The sequence below is a fragment of the Mytilus edulis genome, chromosome 3 (genome assembly GCF_963676685.1).
Source record: "Mytilus edulis chromosome 3, xbMytEdul2.2, whole genome shotgun sequence".
Lineage (NCBI taxonomy): Eukaryota > Metazoa > Mollusca > Bivalvia > Mytilida > Mytilidae > Mytilus > Mytilus edulis.
In genome coordinates, this window is record NC_092346.1 from 3,617,868 (window position 1) to 3,639,486 (window position 21,619).

The 21,619-nt window shown below is 32.0% G+C and overlaps 1 protein-coding gene and 1 long non-coding RNA gene across 2 annotated transcripts in view; one reads left to right on the forward strand and one right to left on the reverse strand.

The window, feature by feature from the left end:
* Window positions 1-21,619, forward strand: part of LOC139515630 (leucine-rich repeat-containing protein 24-like) — a 58,245-nt gene that overhangs the window by 19,098 nt on the left and 17,528 nt on the right. Inside the window, exons 6-12 of the mRNA XM_071305257.1 lie at window positions 4,938-5,009; window positions 6,269-6,340; window positions 13,286-13,428; window positions 14,816-14,881; window positions 16,910-17,023; window positions 18,442-18,498; window positions 20,283-20,333. Coding sequence (XP_071161358.1) covers window positions 4,938-5,009; window positions 6,269-6,340; window positions 13,286-13,428; window positions 14,816-14,881; window positions 16,910-17,023; window positions 18,442-18,498; window positions 20,283-20,333 — 575 coding nt within the window. The remainder of the gene's footprint in view (window positions 1-4,937; window positions 5,010-6,268; window positions 6,341-13,285; window positions 13,429-14,815; window positions 14,882-16,909; window positions 17,024-18,441; window positions 18,499-20,282; window positions 20,334-21,619) is intronic.
* On the reverse strand, window positions 1,517-3,321 carry LOC139514761 (uncharacterized). Its single transcript, XR_011662687.1, has 2 exons — window positions 3,226-3,321; window positions 1,517-1,742 (listed from the first exon to the last, which is right to left on the reverse strand). It is a non-coding gene; the product is annotated as an uncharacterized lncRNA (long non-coding RNA).

The following is a 21,619-nucleotide window of genomic DNA, read 5'->3' on the forward strand; positions in this document are numbered from 1 at the left end:
AACAAATTGTCCGACTTAAGCTCCACCCCCCCCCCCCCCCCCCCCCCGCTTGAATCCGCCTATATTCTTGAAAACGTTGTTCTTATACATACTTACGTCCATGCTATTGTCTCAAGTCTTCAGTCTCTGCGCCAAACACTTACAATCATCCAAGCCGTTGCTAAGACGGTGCTTAAAGAGCAGGGGCTTAGGTTAAAATTGTACTTACTAGACAGTCTTTGATAATCTGTTAGAGTTTTGTACAAGAGTTAGTCACATGTTAATGGTTGGGATGCTTAAACATTTGTTAAACCTTTGACATATTCTGTAAGTTGACATATGAATATACAAAGACCTTTTTGGGGTGTTAACATTTACGGTTTACTGGCATATTTTGTGTAGAATGTACAACCTGTTTCATTTTAAAAAAAACGATGATTCTAAATAATAACGAAAATTAATCAACTGTTTTGAACAGGGCTCCAATTTAAAAAAAAAAGAATTCAGATGATCAAGTTCTTTGAAGAAGGAGAAAGGGGAAACCAATGGCACTGCTATATCATCTCAGAAATTATATTATAAGTTATCTACGTTTATATCCGTAGATATGGATATTTTAACACCCTGAAGTACCCCAGTACACCATGAGGCGTAGCCGAAGGGTGTACAGGGTACTGAAGGGTGTTAGAATATCCTTATCTACGGATATGAACGTAGATATTTTAACACCCTGAAGTACCCCAGTACACCATGAGGCGTAGCCGAAGGGTGTACAGGGTACTGAAGGGTGTTAAAATATCCATATCTACGGATATGAACGTAAATTTCGAATTTATCCCCGGTCTTAGTCCGAATCGGGCGAGTTTTCTGGAAATTTGGGAACAAAGTGTAACGTGAAAACAACGTTTTTTTCATTATCTAAAAAAGTTTTATTGAAATTTGGAAATTTTACATATTTTTTTACGGGGTGTAGGGTACTATCTTTGGTAGAACCCTACAGGTAGTCAAATATAAGACGTTTTTAATATGGAGACAGAGAAACTGGATTGAGTCAAATTTGGCGCTCAATGTTGTGAGAGTTACGTCATAGATGGTGTGACGTCAACGTTGGTCATTTGCATAGCTAGGTCAGTAGTCCCATTCCTTGAAAATGAGGCAGTTAAGTGATGCATTTAATGAAATGAGTGTAAATGATCGGCATAATAGGACAAAATCGTTAATGAATTAAATATTTAATTACAAACATCATGGATAATCTACAGAATTCAATATTTCACAAGGAGCAATCATGGAACTAAGGAAAATTTGCGTGAAGTTCCCCGGGATAATGGTTAGCAACGTCCGGGGATATGGGTTAGCAACACCCAGGGGCTATGGGTTTTGTAACGACGTGCGTTAACCAATCAAAATCCTAGATATATACTAAGCCGGGGATAAAAATTATTACCATCAGTATTACAAGGCTATGAAGGATGCATTCACATCTCTTCTGTTATGGATACGTTTGACAAATTCTGTATATAAAAAAAGAAGTTCCTTTTGTGGCATAACTTTATTCATATAGATTATTTCTCCAACATATCTTTATATGTTGCTTTCTTTAGTTCAAATTGGAATCTCAGATAAGCATCTGGTACCCTCTCCTCTCAGTTCCATGCCTCTGGTCGACATTTGTACTTCAGAATAATTCCTGACTGTCAGATGTATAGCAGAACATTCACATAACTTCTTGATAAAACTGCTGTCTTTCTCCCTTTTCGACACTGCTAACAAATTCGAACAGGCAGTTAAAGAGGGGGTTGCAACCACATGTTCCCCGTACAAACGGATCGGAACTAAGAGCTTTTTCTCGGATCTAGCACTGGATTTATACATCAGATGCGTCACAAAATATAAACATGTTATTAAATATACTATAATATGAATCGAAAATGTTGAATTATCATATATGTCTACGAAACCACAAGATCATACTTAATTGGCCATGTTTTCAAATCATATCAAATGTTTTCATTGGTCTTCACTTGTTATAAAAATGTATTGAATTTATTGTTAGCTAAATTCTAAATGTTAGGTTATGGCTTATTCTTCAGAGCTGTATCTTGAACTAATGAATTGAAAAAGAGGGGATGGGTATACGTACTAAACATTATTCTCGCTACATTGAAGACCTGTTGGTGACCTTCTGCTGTTGTTTTTTTCTATGGTCGGGTTGTGTCTCTTTGGCACATTCCCCATTTCCATTCTCAATTTTATTAATCTGTATTTTCAACATATCTAATAAACATGTGAAAAAAAATTAGTTTCAGAATACGAAACATCTCTCTCATTCTGTAAACAGATATTGTAGGATTGTTAAGGTATTTTGGTGTTTTTAAAAGACCCCCTCCCCTTTTTTTTTGTAATATACACCACAAAAAAAACATTTAGTTAGGATAAAGAACTAATAAACGATAGTCCAATAATGTAAGGCTTCAGAGTTTCATATCATTTACATTTAACATGTTTATCGGATTTTTTGTTTACTATCAATGTTGAACCATTAATTCTTATCGGATTTTTTTTAACTACCAATGTTGAACCGTTCAACCGTTCAACATTGAAAGTAAACAAAAATTCGATAAAAAATGTTGAATGTAAATGATATGAACCTCCGGTCTTCTATTAAAGGACAATATATAAGACTTCTGAGGTTCATGTCATTTACATTCAACGGTTTTATCGGATTTTTTTTTTATTTTTACTATGAACCGTTCAATAACATTAGTAAAAAAAATCCGATATAAAAACGTTGAATATTAGTGATATGAACCTCCGAAGTCTTATATAATAGCACTACGGTAAATAGAATAATTGAAATTCAGTTAATTGAGTGTGAGAGACTATTTTAATCCACTTTATGAGTGTGTAATTATATAATGTTACAATGTAACAAACCTAAAAAAAAATAACATTATCTCCCCTAGAAATGCTTAACAACACGACACAAAAAACTGCCACATTTTTTTGCTCTATATCACATAATTATGAAAACACATTACATAGATAGGAAATACTGTGCTTGTGTACACGTTTGAATATGTAGGTGGCACACTCAGAACGATCGTCTCTAGATTTTTTTTTAAATTCGTCCCGGCCTTTCCGGGTTTACGTAGCAACACGTTTCTTTCCTTCCCAGCTATTCCTGATTATGAATTATTCCAAAACATACATTTATCCTAATGCAACAACTGTTAAATAACTCACCTATACCAATGGTGATTGTCTAATTCCTAGCTGATTCCTTTAATCGTACCTTTCTTGACGACACCCATCATTGTAGCGTCTACCATTGGAGGTAGCGAAATTAAATGAATTGACAGGAGAGCGAAATAAACAAGGGGAGCAAATTTTATCGAACCGCATTTCGGACTGAAGTTGAAATCATTACGTCGTATATTTTACGGACGCCATCACGAGTTGGTTGACCGTCATTGATGATATCAGTTATGTTCCTTATGTTGTAACTACAATCCCGTTCCCTTTTTACGAATGTGACCTAGCGAATAAGACAATTTACCGGCTTTGTAATAACATGAGCAACACGACGGGTGCCACATGTGGAGCAAGATCTGCTTGCCCTTCTGAAGCACCTGAGATCACCCCCAGTTTTTGGTGAGATTCGTGTTGCTGTTATACCCTTATTTGTGACATATTTACATATTGTGTTCGTTTTGTTCCCACATCGTTGTCAATATAATTGATTTTGATGTGAGAGGTTTGCTAGCTTTTAGGAATATGACAGTTGTTTCCTTTCGTTTGAAGTGTTTGAGCTTATGATTTTGCCATTTGATTAGGAACATTCATCATAACCACCTTACTATTTAAATTGAAATGATTGAATGATATTCTTGCCATACACTCTTTATTTATTTTTGTCTGCTTCATACAACTCCACGCATATCAACTCTAGTGCTACTGTTTGATAATGCTGTAATGTAAAAAGTACTGTATTAGTTTGTGTTTCTTCAAAACAAGCCACTTCAATTTTTTTTAACACTAATATAGTCTTAGTTATTGAAAATTAGGTCACTTTCGTACTTGTTTCCGCATCTTAAACATCTACCCAATTGTGATACATCTTTCTTTTTTGTTCACTTCAGTGTTTCCGTTGTTTCGTTTTCGATATTTACTATATTGTATTGTTTATTTGCGTAATTCTTTGTCCTGAATGTTCTTGAATTTGTACTGTATTCCTGTCATGTAATGGTGTCATTTTAGTGTTATATTTAACATTGCAATTAAAGTTCGAGGTTTGGCTACCTGATTTATATCATACCTTCTTTATCACATTTTCTCTATTGTTTACATACATTTCTATTGTTTGAATAATACCAATTTGAAAGTGGTTAAACAGAACAATTTGTATACATGCTATAATTCATACTAATGAATAAAATCAGATAACTAATCTTATGTCTAGAAGAAAATGTATTGGAAGGTTAAACTGCCCCTCAAACATTGTAAAGCCATTGCTTTCACTAGAACAGTGTTGCCACTATATGTTAAACATTAGCTGACACTAAAAGTACCTTGTCTCCATTTATTTAATTACATTTTGTATAGTACTTTCAATAGCCCTTTTTGATTATGAAAAACGTGAGCTTGCCTGTTTTTATCATGACGACATAATATTATCTATTCATTACAATATTTTAACAATCGATGCACTTTTTAAAAGCTAACTTACTACGTAGCAATGTCGTTCAGCATAGATAGAAATCTTGTGAACAGCGACTTTGCTGACAGGTATGGCATTAAATGTGCCAAGTTGCTGACGCTCGCTAACAATTTTGGAGAAAACAAATTTAAACAAGACTATCACATTATCATTCGAGCACCATTTTTGCGTACTTTTCTATGCATTTCTGAAGATCAAAATTTAATAAGCAATGCAATTTTAAAATATTTTTTTACAGGTTTTTGCAGGAAAATCAGATTACCATACTTGAGGAAAATATTTTCAAAGACTTAACGGCACTTGGATATTTGTAAGTCTATTGATTTCACAAAAACATTGTTGCCGATTTGTTTTTAGGTTTGCTGACACATAATATATCTACTCTTTTTGTTTTATTACATTGCGCTACTTTGTACTTCCAATAGATCTTTCTGATTATGAAAATCGCGAGTTTGCCTGGTAGTAAATACATTTCGTTTTTCTTTTCTTTTCATCTTACTATAAGTTTGTGTCATTTTTAAGAAATGCAAATAGGGTAGTTTATACCGGGTAAATGAATTGGTATTTATTTTTCAATGGAGTGGTGTTATAGTGTTGTAATGATTATTAGTTAACAGAAGCAGACATAACACTTTATCATATATTTAGTTCTAAATACAGAATTTTGTATACCTAATAAAGATTCTTTTCTCCGGTCTGTATCATCTGCCCTGTATCACATACCCCGTATCGTATGACTAAACCAATATTGCATACCAGACTTAGTAGTTCAATTAAAATGTTTAGTTTAAACATATTTATTTATAGTGGATTGGGAAACAAGTTTTGCAACTTATATAAATCCCTTTCCACTTTTCGGGTGCGAGTGCTGCCTTGTAGCGGCATTAGCCTGCTCTTTTTCGAAATCTACAAGGGTGTCTTTTAAGTGGAAGATATATGGCTCTCTCTCAACACGGGTTATCCATTTATCGTTCCCTTCCGTCGGATTATCATCGTTTCCTCAAGACCATACTCGAAAATGGTGCCAAGGGCGAGCGGAAAATTTTCATCCCGAAACGAGAATCGAACCTGGACATTTGTGTTAGTACTCCGATGTACTAATCACTACACCACGTCTGTGTTGACTGATATTCTTTACGAACATCCTTTAATTATTATTGACTGATTTCGCTCATCTGCATTTATATCATTTCGATCGCAACTGGTGGTAATTATGTTACCATTATCGTGTGATGATGTTTTTATTCGCAAGTAGAAGCCTAATAACGGCTGTTCCCGTATGTATCGTTCTGCTGACAGCTAATATGGTCACTTGCATACGTGTTTTTACATTTAAAACATCTATACAATTACGATATACCTTTCTTAGAATAAATCTTTTTGAAGTTTAGAGTTGACCTAAAAAAAAACATCATTAATCAAAGAAAATGTAAGGCGTACATAAATGACTTTCATTAATTTTAGATACACATTTTAGTACGTATACATATGCAAATGGGTCCGTTAACATTTTTGTAGATAACATATGTGATATAGTATTACATTTGATAAAAAAAAATGTTATTTCAGGGATTTGGCCAACAATCAAATTACAACTATAGATGTAAATGTATTGAACAACTTGATTGCTCTTCATGGCATGTAAGTAGTTTGAGCTATGTCAAAATATAAAAAAAACAGTAGCTTGAATGATTTTTTTTTTATTTAGCTTTGATATCAATCTACGATACGTTTAATGTGTTATCTTTCTAAGTAATGCATAATTAGGTGCTAACAACATTTTACTGACATAAAAACAATGAGGGTCGGTTGAAAATAAAAATTTGCGACGAAACACATAACTGATAATTGTTTTTCTTTACTGCGTCCGTTGCAAATGAAAAGAACCGATAGTTGGACGTCAATTTGCAATTAAAGGATAGGTCAGTTCTTTAATAGTAATATTTAAAATATAATTAATGGAAGCCATAGATTTGTTTAAAATTTACACGTGGCCTAGGTCGTGATATTCAAATTTTATCCTGAGCATTAGCGGAGATCGATACAATTAACTAGTAACACGGCCAAGGCCATGCGTAAATTTACAACAAAGATATGGCTCCCATGAATTATTTCAATTCTAATAGGACAAATCCAGTTATTTAAAACTGAAACGAGAGTGGGATGCCTTGTGTATTGCTGTTCTATTTTTCTCCTGTTTGATAAAGCTTTAAAATTCCAATAAATATATAGCTTGCATGAATCATTTCTTAAATAACTGCTAGGCAAAAAATGTTTTACTCTTTTAAATCTCAACCCTAACATGTACCATTTTTTATTTACATTTTATTCTCATAAGCTACCGTGAAATCCACAGTTGACATTTCGAAACTAAAGAGCCGCCATATTGACGTGCTGAAATAAGTAAATGTGCGAATAAGTTACGATACATGTGAATTTACGGGGGAGATATATTGTAACAGTTATTATTATTTACAGCTCTGAGTTCGAGCCAAGTATAGATATGTTGAGAATTTTATCACGATGTTGTTCTCAAAGCGAAAGAACCACGTCATATAAGAATCAAAGATGTTTGAATCTTGAGAAAAGCAAATCATTTCCGTCACAAACATTAAAACATTTCAATATTCAACAACTATTTAATCCCCCAAAAATCATCTTTCAGAATAGCATGTGTTGTAAGAAATATCAGGGTTAAAATAAAGTGGCTAGAAACATTCAACATGACAATTTAAAGTAGACATGATTCTTTACTTCCTCCCCGAGCGTGGATGGAACAACCTCTCGATATATAAACTCTTTCTTACTATTCTAACTAATGGAATTTCTTAATTCCGATTTACAAGGATTAATTTTACAGTTGTCACTTCACATAAGCGTACATTCATATAGATAGACACGGTTTAGGTGGTGTTGCCATTATGTTACAGAATTACTGGTTCCACTAAAGGAAGAACAGAAATTTGCAGTCAGGATTTAACAATCTTTGGCTAAATTTGAGACGAATTATATATATATGTAATATGGTGTTATCCCCGTATAACCACGTGCATTCCGATGGATAATGTCTGTCATAAAGTTGTCATAGTTTAGACGTGTATTATAACATTCAAACTTGATTTGGTATCGTGGTTATTAACATTGTCATACTTTACAACAGACAAAATGGCTGATCTGAAAGGTACATTTACTACTTGCCACTTTACATCATATATCTACTGTGTTATCTACTGTTTTACATCCCTAGATAAACATTAAACACCTACTCGGTGCTCGCCATAACTGTAAAATCAAATCTATTTAAAACTGTGTTAATAGTTACTTAGTGGAACTGGTCTTTTATTTGGAGCATTTATGATGAGTATTGTTTTGGGTCAATTCATAATATAGCGATCAAAGTTGAAAATGGCATAAGAAAATCAAATCAAAGAGGGGTTTATTTATCAATAACATTAATTTCCTTCAGATTAATGTAGCATCGTTTATGACAAGACATTTTCTCACTTGTAAACGTATGCTTATTCGAAGCAGTTACTAAGTATTTTGATTTAAACAGCTCTTAACAGACCGAGCAATATTATGTGAGTTGTGTTCCGTATTTAGACATATTTGTTACGATATATATAGTACAGTCGATTCAGGTCTGTTCATCATCAGACTTAACATTAATATAGTTTCAAACTTTTTAGATCATCAAAATTACCATTTATTTGTTTATAAGTCTTCTAAATATTCATCTCGATATCAACTTGGTCAACTTAAATATGACCAAGTGTATATATCATTTGTTTGTAAATGCAGATTGAATGTACTTTTATTGTATTTTCCCTTTAAATAAAGAGTGATATACATACTGCAGTCAGTAACTGTTATCATTTGTACGGATATCATTACAATTAGTTAATTTATAACCTTGGACACCGACCCTCCATTTTATGTGTCATTTGGGATGTGGTAAATAATTTTTATTTCTTCATTCTTCAATAGAAAATGTTTGAGAAGTGAAATAACCAAAAATATTTATTTATATTGAAAATTGGATAAAAAATATATATGTTACAGTAAGAAGGTGAAAATTTAGGACTTACATGTTAATCCCGAAGCACTTAGTAAATAAAGGTAATTCCTAAAACGGCCCAGTTATTACCAGTAATTACTAATTTTAAAATGAATGTTTACACCTATTTACTAACTGTTAGTTTAAAAACAATGTTGTAATATGGTAAGCTGATCAAAAGTTATGGTAATACTAACTAGAAAATCAGTGAGTACTCTTGAAAAGTGATGAAATTTATCTTATAATCATAAACAACCTTATGTTCAAGTTTGGTAGAAATCCAGGTTAATATAAGAAAAATATCAAAGTTTAAAAAACTTTAACCACAGAGTGAATATTTGTACAAGCCGCTGGCGATGGATTGTAGGTTGGTTCACTATGTCTCACTTTTGCGACAAAAGTCGCAGGCTCGACATAAAGGAAAAGAATGTCAACATTGAAAGTAAAACAATAGGGATGACACATTTAGTTAACTTATTCAATCCACAAAAAGATCATTCTTATACAGGTAAAAACAATGATAAAATTGTGTTACATGATTAATAAGCTTAAGTTTAGAGGTCTTAAAAACTCATAAAAAAGAAAAACACAGAAATATAAAAATATAAAAATATGACTCTTAACGCTATCAATTTGTATAAATTTGTTTGTGAAAAATGTCATCTTCATCGTAAATGTCGGACAAAAGAAGTCGTAGTTCAACCTATTATGTAAAATGTCATTGGGCAAGTTGATAGGCAAAGTATGCCTGATGGAGATTTTAATTTAACAAAATTAAGAGATTTTAAAAATTATCAAGATCATTTAACCAAATTTGGCATACTCATATCATCAAAAAGAGCTGGCGAAGTTGCCAATAAACTTCTCACAAATGCATTTCTCAATTTTGGATTGATATCATTGTCTGGCATGCTGAAAATGATTTTGAGGGAGTTCCAAACTTATAAAACAACCATTTTCAGTTTCAATTCACAACCATTAAAGAGTATGTGTTTTTGAAGTGCCTTATACCCCTTAATCCTTAAGTATGCTTCAAAAATCCCTACTCCTTTACTTTCTTATTTGGTATCTTGAACTATGTCTTTAGTTTTAAAACAAAAATATCAAGTAAGTAAATAGCAGTAAAAATGACCAAAAAATTCAGTGAATACCAGTAATCACTGAAACAACTAGTAAATACATGTAATTACTGAATTGGCTAGTAATTACAGGTATTTACTGAAATGTTTAGTAATTACGTGTAATTCATAATTTCACCTATTTACTGTAACATATACATCATTGATAAAAGCCAGCATTATAACATATTTTTTTAAGACATTGTTTCGCCTTAAGAATATGATTACTGTCTAAGATAAAATAAAATTTCCTTAATAAACATATTTATTTAATAACTTTATATTGATCATTTTGATAACAACTGCGTTTACCTGTTGGGACTGCATATACGTGAAAAAAAGTCAAGCCATTTTGTATTAAAGGTAAAATCGTCTTCGTATCTCTCTGTCTTTTTGTGATACAAATATTTAGATATGACAGTTGTCGTTCACTTTCAACAAAAATAAATGAGAAGAAACGAATTGTGTCCGTAAAATGTACCATTTTGCCACCTATTTAACTGAAAATGAATGCAAAATCCAGCTTTCCACCGTCAATTCTGTGATAATCTGCTCGTCAGTTGTTAATAATGAATTTGACGTTGAAGACTCAAACGAACGTCGACAATTTATTGCGTTAATTATGTTCACACTTTAACATGTAGTTTTCAATTAACTGTGGTCGTTGAACAGGTAGGAAACCTATTGTGGATATGGATAAATTAACATACTTATGTCCTCGCACATGTAATTGTTTATTTACGTATTAAGCAATTTTTATTTACACGGGTTATTTGAGCAATCCACTAAATGATTAGCAATGCATAATGGACTTCTGCGTGTTTACGGTCAACCGAGAACACGTGTTACAAACTGGAATGCAACACAGTTGTTCATGCATAGCGGGATAAACAATTTCGCTTAGTTTTTCAATGTATGTATACAAGGTATATATATTTTATTTACAAACATTTTGTGGTAGATATCTGCCTGTTTTAATTGGATCATAGCTACACTAAAAGCATAACTGTCACAGGTTTATTTGTTTGTAATATCATATCCTTGCTCTCATTTTCTGATGAAACAATATAATAATTGTTGTTCGGATTTTTTTTTTAAATAATTCACCAAAATAAATTAAATACGATTAAAGAGAAAAGTAATACATATACACATACTTATTTCCCATTTGGATTTCGGAGCCTTTTATGTTCCTAATGTCGTCACTACAATCCCCTTCCCTTTTCACGAATGTGACCTACCGAATTAGACTATTTACCGGCTTTGTAACAACATGAGCAACACGCGACGAGTGCCACATTTTGAGCAGGATTTGCTTCTTCTTTCGGAGCACCTGAAAAAACCCTAGTTTTTAGTGGGGTCCGTGTTGTTTTTGTACCCTTATTTGTGACATTTTGTTCACGCATCATTGTCAATGTTATGGAAATTGATGCGACTGTTGTACAAGTGAAAGATTTAGCGATATAAAACCAGGTTATATCCACCATTTTCTACATTTGAAAATGTATGTACTAAGTCAGGAATATGACAGTTGTTGTTCATTCGTTTGATGTGTTTTATCATTTGATTTTGCCAATTGATTATGGCCTTTTCGTTTTGAATTTTCCTCAGAGTTCAGTATTTTTGTTATTTTACTTTTTATAGCTGACTTTGAGGAATGAATTTTGCTTATTGTTGAAGGACGAACGGTGGCTATTTTTTTTTTAGTATATGTGTCATTTGGTCTCTTATGGAGTGTTGTCTCATTGACAATCATATCCCATCTTTTTATTTTTATGTTAATTGCTATACACTAAAGGTTATCCCTACTACTTATGACTTGTCTTGAGCAAGAACCGTGATACTACTTTTGTGTAATATGTAATATTTCAAATTCTTAATATCTTTGTAGAATTAGACACTGATGTCAGATCGTTTATACTTATGTTAATTGGATTTACTTGCAACTGTTTTCTTTTTTTCTATACAATTTTATAAAAAGTAAAGTCACAAAACTGAACTCAAATTCAAAACGAAAAGTCCGTAATCAAATGGCAAAATCAGAAGAAAATGGTGGGTTCAACCTAATTTTATCATTATAATCATTTGAGTTTCAAAAGTAAAAGCGAGACGTATTTCAGAGAGGCTTAAAATACCAGTGTATGTTCAAACTCATTTGTCGAAAATAAACAGACATTGCTATGCTGAAAAGGACAAAAGACATATAACAGTTAACATAACACAACATAAGACCTAAGACTGAGCAACTAGAACTTCACAAAGGGGTCATCTAATATGATCTGGAAGAGTATGTAGATTCTGCTCCACACGTGGTCCTACTCGTTATGTTCGTTTTATATCTAACATTGCCATGAAAGCGCGAGGTTTGGCTAGCCATTAAAATACGTACGTTCAGCCCACTATTTGTTTTAAATATCCTGTACCAAGTCAAGAAAACGGCAGTTGTTATCTTATAGTTTGTTTCTGTATGGTTTCATTGTCGTTTTTTTTTTTGTTCTTGCACTTCAGTGTTTCAGTTGATTCGTTGTTTTCCTCTTATAGTTGATATGTTTACCTCAGTTTTAGTTTGTAACCCGGATTTGTTTTCTCTCAATCGATTTATGACTTTCAAACAGCGCTATACTACTGTTGCCTTTTTTTAATCAATGTGAACAGTTCAAGTTGTTTAAATATCATACATTTTGAAACATACGTTGATTTAAGGTTTTTGAAGGTAAGATCTGAATAAATAATCAAAATCTCAATAATAGTATTGTTTTCCCCAGTGTACGCATTGAACATGGTTCCTTATCTAAAATCATTATGTTTTGGTTTTTACCTAGTATGCAATAGTTTGATTTCATCAATTCCAAAACAATAACAAGACTATTTCACGTACACCCACATTTACAAGATATGTGTCACAGGTTCGGTACATTATATTTCGTTTCTCTTTAACCCTATACTTAACGTCTGTTCTTGTTGGAATTTTTAAAACGCATATTTTATATTTTGTTTGTTTGATTGATTGTTGGTGTTTTAACGCCACTTTTAAGCACCATTTTTGGGGCTATTTCGTGGCGGTCAGTTTTTATGGGTGGAGGAAGCCGGAATGCCTGGAGAAAATCACCGACCTTCGATAGGAAAACTGACAATCCTAGTCAATTGAGATTAGAGTCGAGTGCCCCCACACGAGCGGGGTTCGAACTCACAACCTCAGTGTTGATTGGCTAGTGATTACAGTAGTAGAACTACTTAGAACACTTGGCCACCGAGGCCCCCTATTTTGTTTGAAGAAGTGTATAAATAAATTTCAAGTCCACTACTAACTGAAACTATATCATATACAATTTACCATTAGCATTTCCTGTGTTATTATTGAGAAGTCTTAATTTTCAAAATAAAATATTCATATCTTATTTTTTATTAAAGCAACTTAGCTGACAATCCACTCAAATGCGTCAACTGTATAATGCAACGACTTAAGACATTTTTAGAAAGACTACCACTTGGGTATCTTGCAGTGTGTGATGACGGAACATTAGTAAATGACCTAAATTTTGACAACTGCCCAGGTAATATGCTACAAATACATAATGATTTGAAACAGGAAGTTTAAACAATAATGTTAGCTTAAATACTTTCGCAATTCGTTACGTGTTTATACTACAAAACGCACAAGGCACGCTTACATAGATCAAAGAAGTTTATGTATCAGTTGGATTGCTTTCAAACAAGTAAATCAAGGAAAACTACTGTAACGAAAATACAACCAGGGTCAAGCTATCCAGATAATCTCATCATGTTATTGCTCGTGATAGTCTACCTGAGCGAAAATTTATTTCAAAAAGATGGTTTTTGATTTTTTTTAAATAGACTAATATAGAAAATCTAAGATTTCCATATCCCTTAAATAAAAGTTAACACTTTATTTTACATATTTATAACTCATAATTTCGGTTTTGTAACTAGAATTTACAATTATAGAAAAAAAACATGATAATTCAAACTGTTTCCTATCTTTTAATTTTATGATGTGATTCGAATGTACGCCAATATAATTCACTTTTGTGGTTTTAAACTCGTATTTACTACTTTTAAAAGTCGAATTTTGAGATTAGATTATTTTATTCATGCTAAACAAATTACAGGATGAGAACTGCTTGATAGGTTGACATTAGTCAAATTGCAATGATCAACAATAATTTAATAATTATATACATCCAAAAAATATTGAGAATGGGATAAACGCTTTAGTAACAAGTTTGGAAGACAAATAAGACATATCTATAACTGCACGTATACTTAACGTAAACAGACATTTACTGAAAGTATTCGTGCAAACTAGAATTTCCTTCTTTGATATAACAAAGTCAAACAATGATATTGCGAGCTCAAAGTTTTAATCAAATCATAAGAAGCAAGGTCTTAAAGACAACAATATATTTTCTTTTATTTGAGGTGTTAAATGTTTGCTAATTGTATTGATTTCGGGATTGGCTGTAGCAAAGCATTTTAACAAATGTCGACAGAAAATTTAACATGAATTATTAACAAAAGCATCAACATCTTTAATTTGACACTGTATGGAACATCTTTACCATATTTGTGTCATTCTCGAGCAATCATTATACGGTTTGCAACTAAGTGGGAAAAAAGGGGGGCGGGGGAAAATACATAGTTGAAGTATTTTTCTAATTTTTCAAATGAGGAAAAGTCTGTTCGTACATTTGTTTGTTTCTGTTAATCACAATCACCTCAATCACTTCTAGTTCTTTATTCTTTTTACAACGGAATGTCAAGCGAAAAACCACAAATACAGAAGAACTACTTGTTACACAAATTTACCTTTATAAATTGATTTTGTTTTAGTTTTGATATTTTATTTTCTGTTTTCAAATTTAAACATTTAATTGTAATCATGTGTTTTTCGTTTTTTGTTGTTTTTGTTATGATGATCAGAGATAACAGAAAAAACAACGAAAACTACCACTCAACCAACCACCAGCGTTACAGAAACTAGTCCAAGTAAGACAAAAATTAGTTTTAGTAATTTGAGTAGATATTGATCTATAATCAAGAATAGTAGACATAGAAGACCGTATTAAAATTATGTGAATTTAAAACTTTATCTTCAAATCGACTTACTAATATTGTAAACCATATTCAATCGTGTTCACTAGAAGAAACTAGGGGAAAGTTACAGGCACATATCCAAAGAACGTAAGCCCGTCAATAGAAATAAACAAACATAAAACACAATAGAATATGTCTACTTTCTATTAAATAGAATCCGTTTGTCTATGTTGAAAACAATTGTCACAATCTTACAAGCTGTAGCTGTTACATAAAATGTTACCTGCAATATATTTACATGATGCTGTCTTTAATATATTCATTAGACTTTGGATGTATAAAAGTTCAGATATAAAGTGTCCATTTAACATGAAATATTAAGTAGTACATGTCTTCTATAAACAGTCAGAGGCATTACTTAAAGAAGTAACAATTAAAATAACCTATACAAGTAATGTTGAAAACGAGGCTATTCTAAATATTACTTATATAAGTAACTTTTCTGAAGACTATTTTTATAGGCATCCACTAATACAGATTTACTAGCTTTAACAAATTTTCACAGTCATATGGTTACTTTTCTCATTAAATATAAAATATAATCCTTCTGAACCACTAATTGCCTTTCTGACGTACTTATCTTTCATATCGACGCTTCTGGGTCAAAGATTGGTCTCTTGGGACTATTACATTATCATTGTCCTCCAAAATTTTGATGGTGGACTGATATAAATAGATAGAAATTTGTGAATTAATTAAGACTTGAAGTTATTATAGTTTGTAACCGAATAATATACATATGTTCTTTAAATAAGTGATATTACTATTTTTTTCTTCAAAAATGTATAAAATAACTTATTCAAGATATATTTTTGTCATTATTTTTTAAAGTGATCATATATCTTTATACTGCTCTCAAATCTAATAAATTCTTTATTTTTTTATCTAAGATGGTGTCAAAATTATTGAAAACTACATTTAGTCTATGCTTCTACTGAAATTTAAAATAACTCTATTAAGTAATTTTATTATTTTTACAAACAAAAATTACTTATATAAGTAACTTAAAAAAAAAAAACTTGTTTAAGTAACGCCCCTGACTGATAAACCCTAAATTATATACAATATATACAATATGTTTTTATTTCAAAAACACTCCGTCACATTGACATTAAACATGGTATTTCATATATGTACAACATACGCCATTTATGAACATGAATATTTCTATTGACTGTACCAGACTTGATTTATGACAACATGCAAAAAGTAAAATCACAAAAATACTGAACTACGAGGAAAATTCAATCGGAGAGTCCCTAATCACATGGCAAAATCAAATGACAAAACACATCAAACGAATGGACGACAACTGTCATATTCCTGACTTGGTACAGGCATTTTCAAATGTAGAAAATGGTGAATTGTATCCGCATACAGCAAATGAGTTAAAAACCTAAGCAACATTAAAGGGAGCAAGCACAGTTAAAATATTTTCCAATGTTCTATCTTCCTTAAGGATATGTTCTAATTATCAGGTATGATTTTATTTTAACAGTTCATTTCTATTTGGCAATTTATTATTTTTCTATGATTTTTTAGTTTAAATTGTATTTGTTTCTTTGTAAAACAGATGACAAAGAAAGTAGCCAACACTTTAAGTCAGCTTAAACTAGTAAGAAAATATAGAAATATATTATAAGAAATATACTAAGCTAAAAGCTTTTGTGTTCATTTTCCCGTGTGTTTTTGTGACAAAACCACCTTTCATTCCTCGTTTTGTGAATTTCCTCTCAAAAATAACATTAGAAATGCTGAAGGACTTTTTATCGTGTAACGAGATAGTCTTGTCAAACATAGTTGATCCTCGCTTTCGATTCTATAAACCATTATATTTCGTTTTGACACGTTTTAATTGTTCTGTGGTGTATAGTTTCAATTGCCACTTTATATCTATGGTATAAAAATACATTTCTTAAGTGTCAGAGACGACTACTGGGGAAACCACTACCACAATCACAACCACAACTCATCATCAAACAGACGTCATTGGAATTAATACAGATGATAACAGAATTCATTTCAATATTAAAGGTAAACATATTAATCACAGCGAGCAATATAACATACAACTGGTGCTAAATTAATGCGAAGAGTTATGCCTGTGTATACTGACTTATGTCCAAAAACAACGAGAACATAATTATCATATGCGATTGAACAGCGTTATGCTGTTGTTGCCTTTATATTTTTTAATGAATTATACAAATGAAATTAGCTGCACCTCTACAGATAACACAAAATTAACGTTGACACTTTGGGTGTCGCAATAAGCACACACGTCACACATGAATATCTTCCATTTCATATGTTCCCAAAAAATCAAAGTACATTGTCATGATTAGTTTGATTTGTGTCTTTTGGCTTGTAGCTTTTATGGAATGAAGCGATTCTGTCCATGACAGGCAATGCAACTATAGCAGGACGCACTGATATGTGTTTCTCTTGGTCGATTTTTCAAATTTTTATCACATTCAACTACTGTCTCATTTATTCATCAGATTGCAAAGACCAAGGAACTCCATGGCTGTTTTGCAAGTGACATTTCTGTCCCTATTCATAATACCTTGTTTTCAATTGCAAGCTGCAGTCAAAATTTCTGTCCTTTATCCAGGTCAATCCACTGCAGACATAACCTGTACGACCAACTTGTTCACGTCTTAAAATGCATGACATATTTGCGACTGAAAGGAAACAAACAGCATTCAGTCAATTAAAAACAAACTTCATGTGTCTCTGCTTCATGTTGCTCTTTACTGTTTTTTTGCATCTAGATTTTCTTAAAAGTCGTTTGTAAATTTTGTTCTATTGACAGAACAATTTGCCCTTCTGACATTTGACAAAATAATCATAAATTTATCTGAAATACAGAGTGAGTATACGTACTAAACGTAGTGTCACTTAAAGGAACACATCATATGACATAAACACCTTCTTAGTTGGTTTTTAGAGAATAAACTAATTCTACCGAACCATTATTTTTTTTTTTTTTTTGCGCGATATTGATTTTGTCAACTGTTGAAATATACAACTCAATGATATCCTTTTTCTACAAATTGCCTGACACTGAATTTTTTTAATTTCTTTTCAAAATTTCAGGCACTTTACAAAATGACTAGGCGTTTTGTACAATGCCTATCAAGGTTCGATATTTTATAAATTGCCTGAAAATTCAGTCATTTTAAAAGTTATCTAAAGTTAGTAAATGCCTGCAACATATACATATTGGTGTTGGTATTTTTAAGACTTTAATTTCAGTTGTGAAATGTTCTATTTACAATTATTATGCAACATTGTTTGATGATTTTTGTCTTATTTATCTCACTTTATTACATGTTACATTTTTGGTAAATCTTTTTCTGTATCAGACATGCCGATTAGGTTAACCTATAACTTTTATTTTTTTAGCATGTTGTTATAGGGTATTTGATTAAAAACGTTTTATTTATCAGAGACGACAACAGATGAAAAGGAAACGACTACTCAGCAAAGCACAAACGAAATGAGAGGTAAGGCTGCAATTCAGTACACATATCAGTAAGAGAAAAATCAAAATATATATTGATAAATTTTATATTTTGTTTCGAGTGGACAAACTGAACAAAAACCTCGTTGGACTTGCATTAACATATTGCCTTGGGTGTGACGTTTTTGGTTTAAACCTCGGCTGGTTCAAATCAACATCTTCAAAATTGGTATTTGCTGAAAACGGCACTACAATTTTCGGGCAAAGACAGGAAGGCTTAGTGTCAATGTAATGTGTTCGGATGCGGTTGATATTTTTCATTATTGACCTTTATATTGTGAACTCGCACGTTGCAAATCCGGCCGTGCGTATCGACATTATACTAGAAAGGGGTAGATCCATACCAATATATAAATAACATAAAATAACAAATTGCTCCCCGAGAAAAAAATATAAAAGATGACTATGTTCATTCGATGGTTAGCAATCTGCTCTATAACCCTGTCCGCTGTGTTATATCTTATTTATTTTTCTGGATGTTCAGTCATTATTATCTTTAACCTTCAAAGTTGAAGGTAAATGACTATGGCGTCATGTGTATGACCACATAACAGTTATCAGAATAAGAACAATAGTGACGCTAGATGTATTTTTATTTTAGACAAGTGTGTACAATTTCTCCTAAAACGTATAACATGAACATTGTTTTATGAATAGTTATTTGAATTCACTATCCTTTAAATTATCGAATTTCACGTCACGTGATGACCCCCTATGGTTCCGTATGGGTTTATGAAATTTCATAGAATTTCCATTACGTTACATCTACTGTTAATGATGACGTCATATATTAAAGTTTTTGTGTTTCAGTGTTTATTTTTCTACTAAATGCAACGAAAATAAGGATAATGTGACGTCACGTCTACTGTTAATGGTGATGTCTTCTATTAAGGTTGTTATGTTTCATTGTTTAATTTTCTACTAAATGCGTCAACCAGTTCCTCCTCCTCCTCCTCCTCCTCCTCCTCCTCCTCCTCCTCCTCCTCATCATCATCATCATCACCATCATCATTGTTGTTGTCTTGGGGTTACCTTTAGGCGATATAATTTGGTCTGTGTTGGATAACTATCTCTGTATAAACTGACTTTTTTTGTCAATGTCACAATAAAGCCTTTGTATAACCAATTACGTTAATCCAGGTTGTGTCGGGAGAAGAAAAAAACGAAACAGGGACAGTTTATCCTTCCAAAGCGAGCACACACTGTCTTTACTTGTGTTGGTAGTAGTACTATTTTGAACTGTGAAAGGAAACAAACCATCATATAACATTTCTTTTCGATATTTTGTTTCAGTAATATACGTTGTTCATCTATCTGAATATGATATCTTCGTAAATATAAAATTTCAATCCTGGTATCTATGATGAGTTTATTTACCATCACTGGGTCGATGCCACTGCTGGTGGAGTTTTAATTCCAAGAGGGTATCACCAGCCCAGTAGTCAGCACTTTTGTGTTGACTTGAATTATCATTGATATGTTCATAATTATAAATTAACTGTTAACAAAACTTTGACTTTTGAAATACTAAGGCTTTTCTACCTAAGGAATAGATTACCTTAGCTGTATTTGGCAAAATTTTGAGGAATTTTTGGTCCTCAATGCTCTTCAACTTCGTACTTTATTTGGCCCTTTTAAGATTATTTGATTGGAATGTCACTGATGAGTCTTTTGTAGACGAAACTCGCGTCTAGCGTGAATATAAAATTTCAATCCTGGTATCTATGATGAGTTCTTCTTAATTACTTATATCATTATATTTAGTAGAGATGACAACAGAAGCAAACCTGACTACAAGTCTAAATGGAAGCAAATCAGGTAGGACCACAATTTTGCGAAGAATAAAAAGAAAACACGTCAAAATATTAATCGTCTTGAAAGAGAAAAGATGATATCCCTACATTTATTGGTGTACACACAACTAAAATATTATTTACTTGTAACATAAATTGGATTTTTTCCTTTGATGTTTATATGAAATAATTTGCTTAACAAGTGTGGTGAGGGAAAACCATGGTATATTATATGTAAATTTATGTTGTACCATACTTTGCTAATTAAATATGCAACTCGACTAGAATCCATGTTATTCCATGGCTGAAGCTCCACCTTTTTTTGTTTTTAAATGTATCCGCCTCTAAAATATTTAGGCAACTGTAAAACGTACTAAAAGGTCAAGATCTTCATTTGTTTTCATTTTATAAGAAAATGCAATAAATTATGTGTACCATATTTCAAGAAACCCTTTTCAAACTATATAGGATTGTTACGAATTCCCGTAATTTTGGAAACAATTAAATGTTTCTTCTTTCAGTTTTGAAAAAAATAAAATGTAAAACTATCATTTCCTTTGCGAAAATTCAATTAAATTTCGATTTTAAGGGGGGGGGGGGGTGGTACCTATACAAAAAGTAATAAATATCGGCTACAAATATCTGTCAAAAAACATGATTAGGGGACGTACACTATCTACGCCCTTGGATCCGCCACTGTTAAAATATTGTTTTATCATTAAGATTGTGTTTTAATAAATAATCTAATAAAATAACGGAAGAAAAGCATTTTTCAATTAGATGAAAATTCTGTAAAGTATGATTAATTTATATAATACATGCAGAAAACAAACAAAAAAAAACCAATTCTTACCGTGATTAGAATAATTATTTAATCCTTGTCGCTGGAATCCGACATTTTTGTTTACCTCAGTCTGATGACATTATGAAACTACCTGCGACTACAATCATACACGGGGCGCAAAACTAAAAAAAAAATCGGGAAAATCCGACATTTTCTTTACTTTCTTCAAATTCAGGGGTTCTATTACTTGAAATACACAGACGATCATACACGAAGCAAGCGCAAAAGTGACTTGCGCGAGCTTCCATTTCATTGGATAAAACTGTAACGTGATCAATTTCCAATATTAGTTGAAGGTCTTGAAGCTGTCAATCATTTTATTTATATTACAAATTTTATATGCCATGTGTCTTACTCATTAACATACTTAAACAAACTCATCCTTCGGATTCGTTTGTTTAAATATGTTAACTCGTAAAAACCATGGTATATATAGTACTTGTAACGGATGCCTTGTAAATTCAGTA